This window comes from Neopsephotus bourkii, unplaced genomic scaffold (assembly GCF_033783945.1).
Source record: "Neopsephotus bourkii isolate Nb327-2 ecotype Australia unplaced genomic scaffold, CSIRO-AGI_Nbou_v1 NB_951, whole genome shotgun sequence".
In the NCBI taxonomy this organism is placed as follows: Eukaryota; Metazoa; Chordata; class Aves; order Psittaciformes; family Psittacidae; genus Neopsephotus; species Neopsephotus bourkii.
The window spans coordinates 783,144-804,050 of NW_026901445.1; the positions used below are offsets into that span (position 1 = coordinate 783,144).

The 20,907-nt window shown below is 45.1% G+C and overlaps 2 protein-coding genes across 7 annotated transcripts in view; one reads left to right on the top strand and one right to left on the bottom strand.

Moving 5' to 3' along the window:
- TLL2 (tolloid like 2) overlaps nt 1-20,907 on the bottom strand; it is a 508,271-nt gene that overhangs the window by 253,905 nt on the left and 233,459 nt on the right. The gene's annotated exons all lie outside the window — the stretch shown is intronic.
- PDLIM1 (PDZ and LIM domain 1) overlaps nt 1-20,907 on the top strand; it is a 42,910-nt gene that overhangs the window by 12,153 nt on the left and 9,850 nt on the right. For 4 of the 6 annotated variants that reach the window (XR_009726295.1, XM_061358649.1, XM_061358647.1 and 1 more), the window contains exons 3-4: nt 8,894-8,978; nt 19,441-19,502. Coding sequence is in view for 4 of the 6 variants with exons in the window: in XM_061358649.1 (XP_061214633.1) it covers nt 8,894-8,978; nt 19,441-19,502 (147 nt within the window). In the remaining 2 variants the exon portion in view is untranslated. The other 2 variants (XM_061358648.1, XM_061358651.1) reach the window with 2 other exon arrangements.

Consider the following 20,907-nt stretch of genomic DNA (forward strand, 5'->3'; position numbering starts at 1 on the left):
GGCAGCCTGTTCTGTTACTGCTGACAGCAAAGATGGGTCTTGTGAAAACTTCCCTCATAAACAACTGGAACCTGGGGTTTTTTTGAGGGCGCTGGGGATTTATCCTTCCTCGTGGTTTAAATTGTAGCCTTGGGTTCCAGCACTTGTCAAAGTCACATGGCATTTCTAGTTGCTCTGGAGTGAGATTTTCCTGTGGCTGCCTCCTACCAGAGCAATCGTCCGTCAGCATCATGGCAGATGCAAGGGAAGTGCTTTCAGAAGGAGTACAAAAGCATGACAGTAGTTTAGTTGTTCAGGGCTTTTCTGTGATAAACAGAAGTCTTTTACCATAGCAATTACAATGCCAGGAGTTCAGCAGGCATTTCCCAGTTCAGGAAGAAGAGATGGGTCTTGGCCAAAAAAAGCCTGATAATTCATTGAGGGAATTCACAGAGGGAAGAAGAGAGCACAGTGCTGGCAGTGTGAATGGGTGGCGAGCATTGCAGCAGCCTGTTAGCCCCAGAGTTTCTCATAATGGCCTCTGACTTGGCATCCTGTAATCTTCCTGCAAAAGAGTGCTCCTTTTCCTCTCTGTCATATCCGGCTGCTTGACTTAGCAAACCAGTGCCATGTGGCTCTGGCTGGGAGAGAGGAGGGGAGGCTAGGGCTCTTTCAGCCTGCGGGCAAGCTCACTCTTACAGATCATTGAGTCTATAAAATGTGTTTGCTAATGTTAATTAAAAAGTCGTTAACTTTATAGCTACCCTATGCATGTTTCGTGGGCCTTGGGCATGGAAGCTGTCCAGGGAGAGATTTCTAGCTGGATGTGCAGCTGTGTAAAAGGATGCAGGGACTTTGATTTAGCAAAGCTCAACTCTTTTTCAAGACCCCTTTTCAATGAGGTAGCATGAGTGTGTGCTGGACACTTCTGCTGCTGTACTGATTGATGAACACTGCTGACGAAAGAGACAAGGAGTGTCAAGACCACAAGGATGTGAAAACATTGATCTGACTACTTATCCACTTCAGGGTTTGATATTGCTACTCATTGCTCTATATGAAATCCATTTTATATGATTCTGGTGGACTTTAAGTCTTTGGTCATCCTCCTCCTTGGAAGTAAAGTTCTGCTTAGGGAAGAATTTCTTACTCTTTGGGTACTTGATAGCTTGATAGCTGCTAGAGATGTGTTTTTATTGAGGAATATGATACTGCAGGAGGCTTTCTTGGAGGAGAAACTCTTTAATGCCAAAAGACAACAGCGTGTATCACTTGGTCTTTCCTGGTTGTGCTCTGTTGAGAATAATTTATCCCTAGCACCCAGCTGTCTCCTTCTGGCCCGCTGTAACTGTGTTGCCCCAAATGCAGCTGGACACAAGTGTCAGAATTGTTATGTCTCTGTCCTTGCTGCTGAGGCTGGAGACCTTTACTTTGCAGTCTAGGGCCAAGACCTTAAAATGGAAGATCTTGAGAAGAGGCCTAGAGGGGTGATAGAGGAGGCATTTTAAAACAGTTGGAACCCACGCTTCATCTTCCTGTTCAGCTTAGGGTAGAGGAAATGGGTGAGGAAAGCTGATTGGGTCAGTGGTCAGCGGTCAGCCCCCCTCTGTGAAGAAGGGGAGCTGCAGAGGCAGAAAGGGTGGAAAGCACTTTGGAAAAGAAGTGCCACCTGAAAAAGTGGTATGGCTTGGTCTTCCTGAACCTTGGTGGGCAAACTCTGTCAGTAAGGCTTGACCATACAGTTAATGAGGAAGGCTGGCAATACAGCCAGGTCAGAGCTGGAAGTCTTTTCTCCGTCAAAGTAGCTCTGTAAGCATTTGGCTGAGTATGAAAATGAAAGTGTAATACTTCAGCATCACCAGCTCTCGGGTCTGGTCTCCAGGCTCTGCAGTTGTAGCTTGTTGTTGAACCAGTTGTACCAAGTAGCTGTATTAGTAAAGACCACTGGTCTGCAGTATCTCTGCTGTAGAAAGCCTTTAGCTACAAGTGGCTGGAGGCTGGGAAAGTTTCAGGGACGTATTGCACTATGCTTGTCTCTTGTGCTCCTTCTGTGGACAAAAGCAAAGTTTGTATGTGTTCTGCAAATATGCAACCCTCTTTTCTCTTTTCATGGAAGTCAAGTGGTTAAGATGTCTTCATGTTTTGCTGTACTGATGATTATTTAAGAGAAGTGTAAATGTAGAAAATTGAAAGGACTTAAACACTTCTGGTAAAGGAAACGCTGTTTGCAGTGTGTACTTGATTGTGAATATCAACAGCATTCCAATGTTTCCTGTTTTGGTATTTTCCTTAACGATGGTAACAGTCCAAAAATGTTTCAGATCAGATTGTAAGCAGGAAATCTAGTCTTAACACATGTCACCATTAAAAATGGATCAAATTACCAGCTGAAGAAAACATGCCTGGTCTGCTTTTTCACCCAAAGGTGCAAATCTGTTAATTGCCTAGGATTTAAAACCCAGCCACAAATTGCTTTCCCTGAATATGCTTTTTTAAGCAGGATTGCCAGGTGCTTTACTGTTTGATGTGTGAAGAGTTGGAAGGGTCTGTTTTCAGCCTCAAAAGTGGGTATTCAACAATGTTGGCGCATACACCAAATTCCTGCTGAACTTAACATGTCTGGCAGTTCCCTGCGCTTTTCTGAGCCTGTGTTTGTTCATTCATTTTGCTTTTTGTTTAAGGCTAGGGAGTGCTTTTAGAAATGTAGTTCTCCAGGAAATCAAGATAAAGGTTCCATTACTGACTTCAGCAGTGTAAATTCAAGCTCAGCACCATGGTTTCGTACGGTACATGGAGAAGGACTGACCTGCAGCAGACAGTGTTCTTCAGTCAACTCAAAACCACCTGGTTGATAAACTGAGAAATTTCACAGGCAAATTTTTGAGCTTCTCCCATTCACAGGAAAAACAAAGTTTTGGATCTTGTGTCTGAGAAGAGCTGCTCTTCTCCCCTTCTCCCCTCCCCCCTCTTTTCCCAATTAGGGAGTGTAAATGTCAGTGTAACATGCTAAGGTCAAGCAAAGCCCCCCCATAGTCTGCGCCCTTTCCAAACTTACCTCTGGTTTTCCTTTAATGGGGATAAGCAGCAAGACCTGTCCAACAGACTGGAGAAAGCTATCAACTTCCTATGGAAACTTGATGTTATTTTGGGAAGGACACTTGTTCTGATGAAGAGCACTCAAAGAAGGGAAGGCTCAGGAGGAGCAATTCTCCTAACAACACAATTCCCCTGATAACCAAAAGATCCAGGCATTACCAATGCCAGTGATAATGTTCATGATGAATTTGACATGCACATCTGTGTACCTGTAGCTGCACATGTACAAAAGCAGACAGCTATTCATTGAAGCACAGGTGAAAGTTGCTTCTAAAAGAAATGGCTTTTTGCCTGTGGCTTTAGTCACCAAATGGGTGGTGGAACTGTGCAGCCCTGAGCAATTTGAAGGTACAGTGGGTGGTTTGGAGTTTTTTTGGTGATTATTTGTTTGTTTGTTTGTTTTCTTCCCCAACAGAAGTGTTCCTACAGGGCGTCTGTCCTTACCTCTGTTTGGAGGCAGGTTGGGGGTGGTAGTAAGAGTGAATATTTGTGAAAAGGGAGTGCAAACATGTAATCTTTTGTTCTGCTCCTAATGTCTTTTTCTTCAATTTTCAAACTACTTTTCTGCAGCTCTGCTGCCAGCATATAATATATTAATGCACCGGTTTTGTTTGCAAAACAGGCTGTTACTTTGCTGAAAGTGATGCCAAGGAAGAAATTATGTATTTGTTTTTTGAAGAGTGCTGGGATTGGGGAAGTCAGATCTGCTAGTAGTACATGTTAAATGCATTGTCAGAAAGGATCATGTGTAGATGTTTATGAAGAAGAAGAGAGCATCTGTGCAATGTCATCTGTATTTTATTCGGGAGGTTCAGCTGCACTCTTGCTTGATCCGCATGTTTGCAGTTTTTGGCTTTGGGTACTAGTTGCACAAAGCCGCAATAGACTCAAATTTGTGTTCTAGGAAGTTGGTGGAATCCATTGACTCATTTAGGTTTGCTTTTTGCTTCCCTGCCAAGAAAAGTTTTCCAGCTCTGTCATCTTACTAATAATTCCTCTGGCTCTGGGAAAAGCCGATGCTCTGCTTGCAGCTATATTAGGGCATGCAGATGGCCTGGCCCTCTGTGCAGCTCACAACCTCTCCATGGCTGGTGTGGTGCTTCCAGCCCTCTTGGGTGCATACTGGCAGCTTTTACTAAGGATTGGCAAGTTCAAAGTCATTTTGGCAAGTGAAGCTTGCCACTGATTGTGGTTTACAGCCTCTTAGGTGAGGCAAAAGTAGCTAGTTAACTCTGTAGCTGGCTAGTGGAAGAACAGTGAGTTTAAGCACTCAGGTGTTTTTTATCAGTCATAGCTCTGTAACAAAACTGCTTATTATAAACTTCTGTTGCTGCTTCTATGTAGCTGGAGTTGCCCTTTCGGTATTAGTAGTTGTGTGAAGAGGCACCTGAAGCGCAAAGAGCAGAGGGCCATGTGTGAAGGAGTAAATCTGGGGCCTCTTGTCTCTAGGAAGCTGTGACTAGCATTGCTGTTTGAATTGGCAATAGGCTGCATGCCGCTGGAGTACAGTTTTGTTTGCCAAAGAGAGTAATTCCATTAATGGATGGTTGCTAAAAGTGACTGCTCATGTTTAAATCCAAGGGCATGTACTTTGCGCTTGTTGCAGCTAAAAGGCTAATTAAAAGATGATACCTTCCTGGTAGCCTGAGAGCTCTTGCAGCTAGTTTCTAAACGTTATTAAAATGCCTGTCTAAAAACTCTGGAGAGGGTTCAAAGAATAATTCTTTAGGTCTTTCCTCATTTTTTCTGCTAGCAAACTTTGTGTTTTACAGGGAAGTTTTCAATCTGTATGCGCTTATACTTTGCTGTCTTAGTCATTTCCATCCCAGTGTTTGAAATGGGAATGTAAATGTGACATTTTTTTCTTCACGGAACTTACACAGTTCCCAGTGCACAGAAATAGACCCTCATTTTCCAGCTCTGAATTTTCCCTTGAAGCTATGGCACAGCCCTGCACCAAAGCATTGATAGCAAAATCTAGGTTCTTGTAATGTTTATATTACACCATATTCAGGCCAAGCTTCTTGAAAAATGTTGTATTTTGTAAATACCTCTCCAGATTCCTGCCTTGACTTGCATGCATTTTCTTTCCTTCCCTTCCTACCAGTACCTCCCCATCCAAACCAGAATCAGAGAAATTCCCTTCTAATCATTGGTTTCTGCCTGGACAAAACAGCTCATTCCCTGGCCTTGTCTTGGTTGCTTTCTCTCTTGTAGTGAGGAAAACAGCATGGAAATGTAAACTGCAAACATGTTAAAGTTTGTATATCCACATGCCTGCAATTAATTTGTTTGGCACTTGTTTCCAGGCTTGTTTGTGTCATGTTTCTGTATTTTCTTTCTGCGCTGTTTAAGTGGTGCTCTCTGCTGGAGTCTCATTTGAAAGAATATCAATTAGAAGCCATATTATAAATATTCATCAATTTAAACGGGAGTCTGTGAGATCCTGTGGGGCTTTCACCAAAGATGGGGTGGGTTTCCACAGTATGTTGTTGGACATCCAGCCCCACCACTGGTGGAGCGGCAAGTCTGGTAGCCCTGCTAGCATGGCCACGCTCTGTGGCAGAGGTACAGTGAGCATGGAGGTAGTTTTGTGGGTGGGGATCTTCTCTCCCAAATCAGGGAAAAAGTCCTCCAGAAAGCTACTACAGCCCTACCTGTAGAAGCCTGCTGTGATAAGGCACCATTGTGAAGGCTGGGTTTGAGCTATGTACTCTGATGCTTGTTCCTGGCTTCATATAAAGAAGATGGAAAAATGTAGATAAAGTACAAACATGATGAGCCTGATGAATCCAGCCTACTGTCTTTGTCTTATGCCCACATGTCCCAGCCTTTCAGAAAGTCCCTGGCTAGCAGTGGGACAGGAGGTGAAGTTTTAGGTGCAGCTTTTCTTTCTTCTCTATGCTTCAGTAAAAGTGCAAGCACTGACACCAGGAGGAGATGCAGAAAACCCTTGCTGAGAGCTGAAACCATAGTGGTTCTACTGATGACCTGCAGACCATGGGCTCCACTGGCAGTGTGGTGGGATGGGCATGCACCTTTTCAAAGCTACATAAAGGCAGGGAAGCAAAGCTGTCTCCTCTTGGTGGCTTCACTGGGGCTATAAATGGGCTGCTGAGAGTGGCTGAAGGGCTTTGCTGCAGCTGTTGTGAAGACAAAGGGAAGCTTTATCCTTCCAGCCTTAGAGGGACAATCATGCGGGCTATTTAACCTTTCTGTTTGGATAACTTTTAAACTGGATTGAAAGTAAAGCCTGGAGCGACCTTGCTGCTTCCATTTATATCCAGTGACAGATCAGAATGGCAGCAAGCTGGGAAACAAAGTTGAGCTTTTGCTTTGCTAATAAATGAGAAAAATCTGGTAAAACAAAACAAAACAAAACAAAACAACCAAACCCCACGGGCTGCAGTAGCTGGCCATAGCTGTTTCTGCTATGATGGAGACCAGTGTACTGTGCCACCTCAAATGCACTGAGTGGGGGGCAAGTGCCTGAGAAGTCTCCACTCCGCATTCAGACATTAGCCTGCTATGAGCTTAAACTTCCAGTCTGATTAAGGCCTTTTGGTGCTTCTGACATCTAATAATATTAAGCTGCTGTAAAAAAGATAATGCTACCTCAAAATTACTTAGATCACTGCTAGTGGGAACCAGCACGTGGATGCCTCATGCCAGAAATCAGCTGAAGTGTTAATGCTCTCTGACCTGCTCTTTCACCTCTTCATGAAGCAGCCGATGTCCACTTGCTTGCAGCCTGGCTGGCAGGGTGTTTGAATTCCATATACTTTGATGTGTTCCTTGTTTTTCCAGAGGAGATGAAACTTGGTCACACATGAGTTCAAAACACTTTCAAGGAGTAAGGCTTTGCATTGGTCAACAGGCTGCTCTGCTCTGCAAATACAATTTTCAAGTGCAAAAACCTCTATCTTAGATACAGCTGTGACTGTCAGGGTCGATAGCCATAATCGGGGTAAAACTGCTTAAAGCATGGGTTGCCAGAAGCAAGGAGGGATTGGTTGTTTTATACTCACCTGGGGTAAGTTGTGCATTCAGTAGCAGCAGCTGTTGAGACAAAATAATGATTGGATTGGCATAGATCTGATCCCATGCAGCTGTTACATTTATATTTGTTAGTCCGTGTGTGCCATAACATGCCAGATGTCAAGATCTGGGTAACAGGTTCTCGGGTATTAGCACTGTGGCTGGTCCTGCAAGATGCAGTAGCCTGGAATCAAAGGTTTGCTGTACCTGAACGCTTGTAAAGGATATCTGGTGTCACCTGTGTCTTTGTACTTTTCTGTGAAAGGGGGTGCAGCAGAGCAGACATAATTCAGGTTTCTTCTGTGTAAAGTCCAGAGTGCAATACAGGCAATAGCAGGTCAATGAAATTTCTCCTCTTCCCAGAGTGAGAATGCTGCCTCCTGCTGCCTCCCACTGAGTTGCCCTCTGGATGTTAAGTGTTAAAATTCTGCTTATGCAGCAAATGTTTGGGATGTACATGTGCATCACAGGTAATTTTGGGCTGTTTAAAAAATGTCCTGATATTAGAGAGCTTCTAGAAGGATGGTATAGATCAGACTGGATTTATCACTGGTAGCTCTGACACCTATTTCTCCGTCCTTATCAGTTTTATAAGCCTTTTCTGTTTAAAGGTTGGGTTGTGTTTTTTTCCAGTTATCAGTCTTAATTCCCAGTGGAAGCATTCCTGTTTTGCAAAGTACTTAAATTGGAACTGGCCCTGCACCCACAAGTACCTGGGAAGTACATCTATCTGCAGTTGCAGATTCCACAAAGGGCTCTTGTCAAAACAGGACGTGGTTTTCAAAACTCATCCTAAAAGTTTATCAGCCATCTGGTTGTTGCATTATGCAATGTTTAGCACTGAACTACAGTTTTCACTCAGCAATACTGCAGCCACTCGTTCCCTACTATTAAAAACCTTGGGAAAAGTGGCAATGTTTAGTCCACCTGTGATATCAGCTACTGTTGTACTTCTGACAAATGCTGGTAATATGTTTCCCACACAGTATCTCAAGCAGATCAGAGCACTCTTCTTCTTCCTCACCACTTGTTTGTTGTTCTCTGGGACATAGCAAAACTCCAAAATTATGATGGTAAAAGCAGTTGGTTTTGGTCACAGACCTTCATTTGTGTTTCAGGCTTCTGTGAGTAACTGGGTCAGACCACAGACCAGTAAAGGTTATGTAGACTTTCTCTGACACATGATGTCATCTCAGTTCCTAGGCGTCTGGTTTGGTTTGGTTTTTTTTCCTCCCCACAATTCCCAAAAGCCTCTTTGTTTAGCATGGATACTGCTGTATAAATAAGAAGAAAATTTCAGAGACCCAAATAAATATTTCTAGGTTATCCAAGGCAGCCCAACTTCAAGAGCAAAATGCTAGCTGTACAGTCTGTTTCTCTTCCCAGCTATCCCTAAAAGCTGAAGCACACAGTAATCTGAATTGTCCCATTTACTTAAAGAATCTGCATCTTAGGGATATCTCCACCTTCTGCTCTTGGGTGACCACCAACTTTACTGCCTGGTTTGGAGCCCATGCTTGATGTGTAGCCAGTGAAGTCCCAAAGGATAAGCCAGGACAGTAACTGCTGAGATCCTGTCTTTCTCCAAGGACCTTGTACAACATAATTAAGTCATTCAAGTTACATGCCTAAAATGAGGCTGTCTAGATTCCTTCTGATGTGGATAATATTACATAAAAGACTGGGGAAAAGTTTGAGAAATTGATGAACTTTAGGTCTTTTAGTCACAATAATGATTCTCCCTGATGAAAACAGATTATTCAAAATTTGTGTGTTGCAGGACAGAGTCAAAAGTCTGGTCACCACTTGTAAATGAGGAGGGAAAGACACATCCTTATAAGATGAATCTGGCCTCTCAACCACAGGTAAGTAATGGAATAACTGAGTGCCCTTCCTGCATACTCCTGTCCAACTTCAGCGTGGCCTGTGGCCTATACTCCAAGCAGCTGAGCATGTGTCGCTCCCTTGGTAGCTCTGGGGATAGCACCATGCCCCATGTGTCCTGGAAACCACATGTCCCTTAGAAACCCTGGGAGACAGACCCCCTGCCTCATGGCGGGAAGTCTGCTGCTGTGGAGAGGTGCTGTCTCCTGTTGTCTGCATGCTCATACCTACAGTGAGGCAGAGAACACACTGTAAAGGTGTGGCTCAGTAAATCATTGCTATTGTTGCTAAGCCTGATGATTTTCATAGATAAGAAAGGTCTTGAGAGGGAAGGAAAACGATTCACTCTTACACTTTGTTGCTGGGTTGTTTCTTTTTGTTGGTTTGTTGGTTTTTTCTTCCTCTTAGTAGGTTCTTATTAGCAGTCTAGCTGTGGAGAAAGTGGATGAGAAGTACATCAGTCTTTTACAGTTTTACCTGTGTGGCAGATCTTTCAGCCTCTATCTAGAAGGTTGGTTTTGTAACCTGTTGACAACCTTGTTTCGCTGGTCTGCTGCCTCTGTCGTGGATTCCTAGCACATGGATTTTGGTCCTAGCACATGGATTTTGGTCCTAGCACACATCCCATGTGAGTCTTTCTAGCAAAATCAGTAGAGATAAAACTCTTCATTAGGAACTGTAGTGATATGACAAGGGGTAACAGGTTAAAACTTGAACAGGGGAAGCTTAGATTGGATATAAGGAAGAAATTCTTTAAGGGTGGTGAGGCACTGGAATGGGTTGCCCAAGGAAGCTGGGAATGCTTCATCCCTGGCAGTGTTCAAGGCCAGGCTGGACAGAGCCTTGGGTGACATGGTTTAGTGTGAGGTGTCCCTGCCCGTGGCAGGGGGGTTGGAACTTGATGATCTTAAGGTCCTTTCCAACCCTAACCATTCTGTGATTGTATAATAATTAATTAAACACTAATAAATCTATTTGGGTTGGAAAAGACCTGAATCAAAAGTAGCACATTTGCAGCAATACCCTGTCCAGACCTTGGCCTAGGATCTGTTCCTGTTCTGTTTCATGTTGAGCTGTGTGTTGCTTGGCTTAAGAATGCAGTGTGGTGTTCTCCAGGTATGTCATAACTCAGCCAAGGCACAGTATGAGACTGAGCCATTCGGACTTAGTTTGGGGTGGGGCCATGCAATGACACCTGGCTGTGACACTCTCAAGCTGAGATCTGGCCTGTGTCTTGTGTCCCCCCTCCCTTACCTCCTACCCCCCCGGGCTGAGTCCAGGCTGGGTAACTGAATTCACTGCTGCTCAAGTACTAAACATAGGCCATTTTAATTAACTAATGCCACCTCTTAAACTCATTTCCTATTGCAGTTTTAACCCTAATCAATAGCTTTCTTTTAGTCAGCTGCCCTCCAGGTAGAGTGTTTGTATGTGAGTCAGCCCTGGGGTGTTGCAGGGAGCCTGCTGCAATCAGCAACAGACGGTTGAGAGAGACTAACCTTAACTCTAGTCTTTGACTACCAAGTCATGCCCTGCTTTCTAAGAATCCAAGTAAAGGGTACTATGAAGTTCAGACTGTGCAGGATTCAGGAATAATCCTGATGGTGTGGAGCACATTCCCTCCTAAATCCTAACCTTAATCTAATGCTGATTGTAGGTCTGGCCACAGGTGGAGTTAGGTGTACAGATAACCCTATGCTGCCAATTTGTAAATGTGGCACAACTGAATTTGTTAACACCAACCTGTAACTGACTTCAGCAGGAGAATTTGGTGAGAAACTGACTGTGGAGAGATTCCTGTTACAAACCTTATCTTTGAGCAGTCACCACTGTCTTAATCTAATACTAGGATTAAACTGTTGCCTCAAAATTAAGCTTTGACCCTTGTGATGGCTAACAGAAGAGTTATTTCCTGCTGTGAAAGGAACATTCAGGATCTCACAGAAATCTTGCCTTTCTTATTCCCCTTCCTAAAATGAAGCCAAGGAAGTCATTTGCAGTTGCCTAAGAGAGTGGGGTGTGCTATTGTTCAGAGCATGGAGCTTTCCTTTAAAAGGTTTTGCCTGCTTCATTTTCAAAGGAATTCAACTGTGAGAGGGAAGACATACAATATCACCAAACCTCAAGTTCCCATTTACTCTTGCTGCTTCATAGGCCTGATGCTTCCAGTCCACTGTGTCAAAGAAAGGTGCCATGAACACCATGAAGTTTTAAGGTTGTGTTGGTGGTTGTTTGGTTTTTATTTATTTTTTTTTTTATACAGACTTGCTTACTTGTTCAGTAGCTGACTGCAGCAAGTAAAGTTTGTGGTGAGATCTGTCTGCTTGGAGCATGAAGTCAGTGGAGCACACCAACTGGTGTCAGAGCTGTGGCAAGCATTGGCTGAGTCACTCTGGGTCTGTGTCTTTGCAGCATCACCAGGGATTTCAGCCAGGCTTGCTTCAAATTAGCAGCAGTGGAGTGGAGCAGATGCTGTGCATATACATACCAAATGGCAAACTGTTATGAATTTAAGCACAAAGATGCTGATCTCACTTTTCCAACAGGATTGGTTGAAGTTATGAGTAGAGCTGAATCTTCGAAGGCAGTGCTGAGCTGTTCAGGTTTTTTTAACTTGTTCGCCAGTGAAAACAGTGTATTTGCTTTCCTTGGCAACAGTCTTCTACAGAACACTTATTAATTCACTTACCAAAGAAAACAGGACATAGGGAGTCCAAGTGGTTCGTTTAAGCCCTGATCCAAGGTCCTCTGACATCTAACTTTTTTCACACAGCCATTCAAAAATGCAGAAATACATGTGAATAGAAAAAAAAAACAAAAACCAAACAACCAAAAGCTTTTAAACTCTTTGAAGACACGAGACTGCAGTTATTCAAATAAGTTTCCGCCTTTCTTAGATAGTTTGTTGAAGGTAGGAAACTACCTTCAATATCTTAACTGAAGTTTCTCACACTTGTCTGCCTTCCTTTCCTCTTCACATTTTGTTGGTGCAGTTAAATAACTAGGTCTTTGCAAAAGATCTTGCAAAAGAAGTTATTTTCCCGTTTGTCTCAAGAGCTAGATGACTAGCCACATATTTTCAGATCACTGCTTACACATTCTTTTTACCCCATTTGATATAGTCTACTTGTTTATTGCTGTAATCCTTTTGGAGGCTGATACTTGGTGAAGTGCTGTGTCATCCTCTGTAAGTATTTTCCCTTACTGGGAATGTAAGTTCAAGATACGTTCAGGCATCTTTGGAAAATAAAAAGACATTCTATAACCCCTTGTGCATTCCCAAAGTCCTGAATCCTAAGACTGACTTCACTAAGCTGACCTCTGCCCGTGAAAGAGTTACAGCCTTATTATTATTTCATTATTATTATTCTTATCTTTGTCTTCTGAAATTACTTTAAACTGAGGCAAAAGTGATGACAAAATCACATTTCATCAAAAGGTGCAGCAGCCTGTCGGTGATGATGGCTCAGCAGCTGAGCCAGCTTTGTTTTGGGAGTGACCATGGCAACATTAGGGGGAGGAAATGACAGTCGTCTTAGTGCATTTACTCAATTATTTCACTTGCACTTCTCACCCAGATCCTCAGGGCGATAACTTAGTGTCATTTTGCCATCTTTTCCTTACCGCAGTGGGAAAGATTAAAATAGCATGTCTGCCTCTCTCTTCTGTTTAATGTTTCTTGAGGAAAGCGATCACAGCAGGAGAGAGCAAGTTATGTGGTGACTTAGGTATTTTAATGCTCATGACAGTGACCAGAGACCAGCATAACTTTCAGACTCAGCCATGCCCTGTGGTGACCCTGGGCCAGGAATTAAGCTTAGGACCCATGCGCTGATGTCTGTGTGTCTGTATTGCCCCTTGGTCAGTTAAACAATAAAGCTCCATCCCGCAGACTGTGCCATGTCCTGTCAGACCTAGGCTCTGTGGGAAAAAGTTTGTCATCTTTTTTTATCCCTCCCTGTATTTGTAGGACAGTGAGATCAGTGGGGTTTAGGTCTCTGAGCTGAGTGAGCTCATGCAGGGAATGAGCTGAGAGAGGCCAGCTTCAAGGGAGGTCAACGCCAGCACTGTCTCCAACAAAGCTTGTCCAGCTCCGTGAAGGCCACATACCCTGTTTGCAGTGAGGCACATATTAACGTCACCCCTCAAGAATGTCAGCAAAAACTTTTCGTTTACAATGGATGATCAGTTCTTCCTAACCACAGAAGATACAGTCAGTCAAACATGAGGATGTTTTGTTTTGTTTTAAATGAAAAATAACCTACAGACATGCAGCTGGAGGAGCTCTGGGGGTGAATCGGGGTATCTGTGGGATGAGAGAGACAGACAGCCACTTCTGTCTTCCCATGGCTTCTTGAGTGCCTGTCCTGTCCTTATCCTTGTCATCCTTGTCCTTGCAGAGTGATGTCATTGTTTCCATCTTGTGTATTTTATCTCCTTGGATACAGAGAAGGCAGGGGCTATAGAAACTGGGTGTGTGGCTGGCTTGGCCTTTGATAAGGCCATGCATGTATGGGCAAAGCATGAAGCAATAGGTATATAAAGTAATAACATCACATTTCAGACAAGGGAATTGTGCTGGCATATTGTGACCTGTTTTTGGTTAAAAGGCGTTACCACATGGATGTGGAATGTGTCGGGGATGTGAAGGGAGAGAATGTGGGAAGCCAGCTTGTTGTTCTACCCCCCTGTAATAACAAGACCCCAAACTCTTCCTAATTTCTAATCATATTTCAAAGCATTGCAAAAGATCTTTCCATAGCTGAAAACCCCAAACCATAACAGTGGGAGAGGTGAAAGTAAAGGCACTTCTGAATACTTGTGATCACAGCTGTTGAAACATAGCAAGAGGTAGTTTGCCATGCAGATTTCCCCTTCCGAGCTGTTGCTGCACGTTTGGTGAGAGCAGCCTACCCCTCAGCTGGGCACAAGCATGGCCTTTGCTCCCCAGGCAGCTTCACAAGGGTGAGGATGGGACCAGGGGGTTTGGCTGCCAGGCTCCACTCGTCCCTCCTTGTGGGACCAGAGAGCTCTCGTTTGCTGAGGTTTGGTCAGGGGCCTGTTTTCTTAGAGCTGAATAAACATTCGTGCTGAGAAATGTTTAATCTTGTTTCCGCTTGGCGTGGCTCTCGAGGTGTGCAATCCAGGATCACCCGCGCCGAGCCGCCAGGCTCTGACTAGGGACCTGGGAGGGGGCAGGAGGAGGCAGGGGAGTGGGGTACTCTAGGTGCAGAGGCAGCAGGGCAGCAGCCAGCACCTCTGAGCCGCCAGCACTGCTGGCTGCCTTCAGGCTGTGCTGTGGGGAGAGGAAAACCCTGCTTAGGGGAAAGGCTGCCCAACCCTCATGTCTTGGTTTAGTTTATTTAGCAAGTATGAAGAACTTCCAGCTTTTTCCTGTTTCTGGTGGTGGTGAGGTCAGTGCTGCCGGGATGGCCTTGGCTACTTCACTGCGCAGCGGATGGGTCACAAGAGCCCACCCTCATCCCAGACTGCCTCTAACCTGCCTGATGGCACTTGGGGCCATGGAGGCATCCAGGTGGCTTTATGCCCCTGATGCATGGGATGTGCTGCAGCTCAGCTGATGGAGGTGGTTCATCCTGGTCTGCCTATCCATTTGCCTTGCTGACAGCTGGAATTTCCCTGGAGTCCCATTCAGATTCCCAGGATAAACAGGCCCTATGGTGGTGTCCGTGCATGGTGAGGAGGAAGCAGCCAGCCACTGTGAGCTGCTGCCCGACCCCAGCTCCAGGCACTGAGGTGGTGGCTGACGTAGCTTTGGGGATTTCACAGACTGGGCTTCAGCGTCACTGAGCATGGCCTGGCATGAGTGGGAGGAAGGGGCTATTGTTTTCCCAGATAATTCCCCATGACGCAGCCGTGCAGTAGGAAATGCTGATCAGCTTCCTGCCCCCGCGCAGGGATGATGTCCCCATCCCCACAGCCTGGTTCTGTGGCTGGCGGCTCCCTGCCAGGAGGGCTGATAGCAGGGGAGCCACTTGGCACCCAGCTGGAAGAGCCACTGTGCAGTGTCTGCAGCACACAGCAGCAACCCCCTGTGCTCTCAGAGAGGGCTTCTACCACTAACGGCTGGCACTCAGACAACTCACCTGGCAGGACACCTGCGTATTTGACCTGAAGCTGGGGTCCTACAAACCTTGTTTGTCCTTGGGACTGGGGAATAGCTTTTTCTCTGGGATGCAGGGGGAGGGGTTTGCACTAGTGCCGGAAGGACTTGGGAGCACACAGGGTTGTGCTCCAAAGCCACTTGGAGCTTGTTCATAGGAGGGGGCGGTAGTATCAGATAGGGAGGGGGCTGTTGGAGGAACAGGCTTCATTTTGAAGTGAAGCAACATGAGACCTCCCTAAGTTCAGAAGCAGAACCCTGGCAGAGAAGTTTGTGCAGTTGCTAATCCATTTTAGCTTGGGCTAACCACCCTGCCAGGCTCCCTGGAGGCATACCTCTGCAGTGGCTGGTAGCTGTGCAGATAAAGTGCTTTAACTATCGTGGTGTCGATTTATAGTGGTAAAATACTGTTCTTGAGTATACTGCCTGGAGGCTGGGAGCTTCTATACGCTGTATTCAGACCAAAACATCTGCTGCCATTGCCCCTGTTCCCTGCTGACTGCAACCCGCTGCAGACAGGGCTGGCGTCGGGGGGACTGGGGCAGCCTGTCCACAGGCTTAGCAACAATAGCAATGACTTAATGAGCCACACCTCTATAGTGCATTCTGTGCCTCATGGAAGGCAGCGCCATGGCTTGCAGGAAGGGTGAGGCAAGTGCTTCCGGATCTGACTGCAGATTCCAACTGAAGATGTCTCCAAAAAGATCTAATATTAATTAGTCACACTCCTCTCTACTGCTGACAAAGAAAGAGTAGGCCATGCTCTGCCTGGATAAGATCATGTCTTTGTGTCTGACTGCCAGCAGATCATTGCTTACTGATCTTGCAGTGCATGTGCAGCCAGAGATGCTGTTTAATGCTGCTTGCCCCCTTTCCTTTGTGTTGGTCCTGAGGACACCACAGCCTTAGAGATGCTGCAAACCCCAGGCATCTCAGCTGCATACAAATGCAGTATGCACTGGTTTTGTACTAACATGTTTCACTTGCTTTCTGGTGGTCAGGTTTTTGGGAATGTCACGTTTCTGGGTGTTTTGGTTTTTTTTTTTAAGACAAGTCCAAGACTCTCACATAAACATATGATTTCAGGAGCTGGGGCTTTAACAAAACTGCTGCAACACCACAGAGCCTGTATTGGTGGTTCTGGCAGATCCTTAGGTAAATACATTTGACAGTGAGAACACACTATCTTTTGATCTTGGGATCATGAAAGCACTTGTTCTTTGCAAATTCCTTTCACAGCTCACACAGAAAGAGCAGAACAGCATGACAGGAAGTGCTGGAGACTTTGGATTATCCAAAATGCTCTTTGTAATGTTACTGTTCTTGTAATACTTGTCCATAGGTTCTTGGATTATACACCTCTACACTGTTCTCTAGATGGAAGTTTTCTAGTCATCTAATATAATCTTCAGATAATACCTTAAGCACCAGTATCTCTATTTAACCTGTTATAAATTCCCTTATAATCAGTGGACTTGATCCACGTGAGAGTTACTACAGATGTCCTGATGCTTTTGAAAGCTTCCTTTGTGGTCTTGGATACTATTACACAGCAGAAAGCCTATCTGGTAGCCAAAAGTAAGCCAAAATCTCCTGTGTGGATTTTGTGTCTGAGCATGTGTTGGAGCTCTTGGAGTCAAAGCACTAATGTGATTTCAGCCTCACTCATCCATCTGGCTGTCTATTTTCTTAACACCTGTAGGAACCTAAACATCCTTGAGGCCTCTATTACTGTCAAACTGATTTGGGCTTGGCTGACAGATCCAGAGGTCCTTCTTGGGAGTGGGAACATGCCCATGTACATGTGGAGTGATTAATTGAGATGCCTTGTTTCCTTAGGAAACCAGAATTAAAAAATAAAAGCAACTCTAAATTACTTCTTTTTTTCTAATTCTTGATTAATACTTAAACATTTCTGCAATTCAGGTTGTGACATGATTTCAACTTTGAGCCTATTTGACCTAAGAGTGTAACTCCTTTAGCCTAAAACTTGTGCCTCTGTCTTTCATTAAACCAGCTATTTATGTGCACTTCTGAACCCATTTCCTACTTGTGGCCTCCAAATGGTGGGCTAGCATGTGCATTTAATGCTGATAAAAGATCACTGATACTTTTCCCCATGGTGTGACATACAGGCTGAAGTAATTTTTTTTGCTAAAATCCACAGTTTATGCCATGGGAAAGACTATTTTTATGAGCACTATTATGTGCTTTGAGTGAGATTGCAACAAAGGGAGATTAGCTAATTACTCCAGGGTCTTTCTTCCTTTGGTGTGTGGGAAAGCTGCATGGCTGAATTCCATAAGCATCAGCCAGAAAGTCATGGGAGAGCAGTTCTGCCACCCCACATCTTGAGTTAGCCCACTGATTTCAGATTGCTTGTAACTCATGAGGGTGTTTGGATCCACACTGCTCTTCTCTAAGGGCTCCTATGTGCTGTGCTTGGTGCCATAAACAGCGTTTGAGTGCCATGACATGAGATGACTCCCATCTGTCAGTCTGGGAATGTTAGCCAACTGCCTAAGGAAATCAGGGGACATAAAAGTGATTTAAAGAAAAAATCTGTAGGGGAATTTAGTCATACTTGTTTTTATTGAGTGTTTATCCTGTAACTATAGCTCTATCAAACAAATGTCATGAGATGTTCAAAGGGCGGTGAAGGCTCACTTCGTTGCTGTAAAAGTCAGCGCCTATACTGAGTGGGAGGGGGAACTGGTTGTGTTAATTAGTGCTGGGAACCATGGGCCCAGCATGTTAAGAAGGGCCCTGTTTCATCTTGTGCCATTGACCCTGTATTGAAGCCCTGCCCAGACTTTACAGATGGCTAAAATACTTCAAAATGCACATTTGGGTGCCATCTTTTAGCCCTGGATATTTCAGCTGCCATTGTAAATCCTTTCTTATGCCTGCTCTAGTGAGGCCTCATCGTACTTTCTTCTTGCTTTGGTCAAGTGTCTTCTCTGGAGAGAAATGTTATCTCTGCCCAGGCTGCTAATTCCCAGCCTCCTGAACTGGTAATGGGGCTTAGAAAGTTTCCTCTTCTTGTTAGCACTGCTTGTGATTCAGAAGAGTCTTACATCATCTCATGTCTTATTTAAGATTTGGCTTTTCCCCCTTTCATATTAAATTGTAATTAGTGTTTCTTAATATCCGCTAATACTGCTCAAAACCTCCTGTTTGCGGCAAACCCAGGATGTCTGGGTGGTATCTCATACTTCCGACACTGTAGAAGTCTCTGGCAGTTAGCTGTCACTGCCTGTGGACAGTCTTTTTTATTAACAACAGCCATCTTCCCACCCTTATTGTGGGAATTTCTTGTCCAGAAAGTCCAAAGTTGTTTATCAGAGACAGCTGTGAACCCCAGTCTTAGCTGAAGGAGCAGACACACTCCAGACCACATACAGTAATAACAAACCCCTTCTTTCTGGGTTGCCCTTGTGTAAGTAAAACCAAGCTTTCAGATGTCATTGAAGAGTCTGCCTCTTTCTGCTGCTCATCTTTTTTCCATAGAAAGCCTTGCTTTCAGGAATTGCAAGGAATGCTTGAGTCTTGCATGAGAAGGTACGTCCTGTGGTTTGCCACAGGCTTGCAGTAGGTCCCAGGTATGTGACACCTGGAACTAACAGCTCTGGCGATGTTTCTGGGCTCTGATGTTGCCAGCATATCACCTCTGAAATGTCTTGAAAGTCAGCCTGAAGCCATCCAGGATAGGGCTGAGGCCCTTGTGACTTGTGGACGATACTTGCCTGATTTGATGGTTGTGGTTCTGTACTCCTCAGCTGACACCACACATAAAGGCCACCACTGCAGTGGCTGCTTGCTTCAGGCTGCCCTGTCACATCCCACCTGCATGCTTGGGCACCTCTGATTTTTGCCTCTGCTCCTTTGCATGCAGGAAGTAAAACACATAGGAAGTGCACACAACCGGAGTGCAGTGCCCTTCACTGCTGCCACAGCTTCTGCCCCCAGGGTGATCACTGCTCAGTACAACAGCCCAGCAGGGCTCTACTCCTCAGAGAACATCCAGTCCTTCAACACTGCTGTGGAGTCAAAGACATCACCAGGGGCCCTAGAATCTACCAAGCCGTAAGTATCTTTCTTGCTTCCCATCCCTGCCCAAGCCCCCAGGGAAAGGCTCCAGGAGATGTGAGTTCACTGTGAGGACACCGGTTTGTTAACCCAGAAGAGCTTTTTTTCAGGTCAAGGGAAGGAGCAGACACATGAATATGAATGTGGTTCCCAGGGCAGGGCTTGGAGGAGCGGGGAACATTGCAACAGATCCAGAAATGAAATTAATGCTGTTGTGTTTCTTTGTTTAGCAGAGGCCGACGCAGTTTCCACGTGCATTCAGCATGACATGCCAGCCTGCTGGTCCGACCAGGTGCCTGACAGCTTGTTACGAGCACTTAGTTAGAGTTTTGTGTTGGCTTTGTGGGTAATGCTGGGCAGGAGGGGTACTAGCTAATGCAGGAAGCACACACGTCCCCCTTCTTGGCTGGTCTGGGATTCATAGTCAGACTCTGCCTAAGTTTGGATCTTTCTGTTTCTTACTACTGAACCTTGTTTTTCACAGGAGTTTTAAAAAGTAGTTGAAACATTGATAGCTGAAACATTGATACCTGTGTGAACAATTTCATATATGGGACTGGAAAGGTTCCCAACCTTAAAAGGGCCTGCTGACTTTTGTGGTTGTGTCTGAGTTCGCCAGAGACATTATTCCAAAAGTCCAACATTCCTCTTTTTTCATTGGAAGCAATAAAGCAGGAGCTGTCTGAAATCTTTCTGGCTGTGTTGGTCAAGTTGCTTAACTGCCCTAAGTCTATAGCCATACCAACTGCCAGGAAAACTTTGGCCACTTTTACAACAAAAGCTGCATGACCAATGCTTTACATGATACTCAGTTAAATTTCTGACTTGTGAATGTGGAGCCAAAAGGAATTTCAGCCTTTGCTTTTGTAGGGCACAAAGACCTGAGATTGTGTCTTAACACAAGCCTAAAAACTTGCCCCTGACCAAAACCGGCTTCTCACACTGGCAGCCCCATCTGTAGCAGGGTCCCTTCTAGGCAGTTCCAGTGCTGCAGCTGGCAGACAAGGTGCCAGATGTTTGTTCCTCATTTGCTTCTGGTAGAGCTCAGCAGCCTCACTCAGGGGCTGAGCAAAGGCAGAGAGAACAAGAGAAATCTGACTTTGCATTAAGCTGATGGGACCATTTGGCACAAGCAAAGGATGTGTAGGTTGTTCCTCTACACAGCCTTGCAGCTGTCTTTATATTCCTGCCCTTTTGTTTTCTGAGTTATTTGTACATGGCCCACCTTGCTGTGGGTTTACCTGGCATTTTATCTGCACCCCCATGCTGCACCCAGTAGACACACAGCCTATCTGAACCCAACAGCCTGATCCTGCCACTGCACATGGTGATGCGACATGGGGACCTGGTCCATGCTCCATACTGTATGATGTAAATGCAAGGCTGGTACAGACAGAAACACCAGCAAATCCACTGGATTTGCAACTGGTGTTTCAAAGCAGGTGGGGAGGGGAGGGGAGGGGGAAGCCTCACTGCTGAACACATCTGTTTTGGGGTTGGAGGTGAGATGGGCCCTCAGTAGGATGCCCAGGCTAGGTTTGGGAAGGGTAGCAGTGAAGGTGGCACTCCTTGGTTGGACAGTGGGACCATGAGTGCTAGTTTATATTAAAATCCATGCTGCCATGTCTTCATTACCTTTACAACCCCTTTGCTCATCAGTAGAGTGACTACATTTTAAGTTTTTGTGTGGACACACT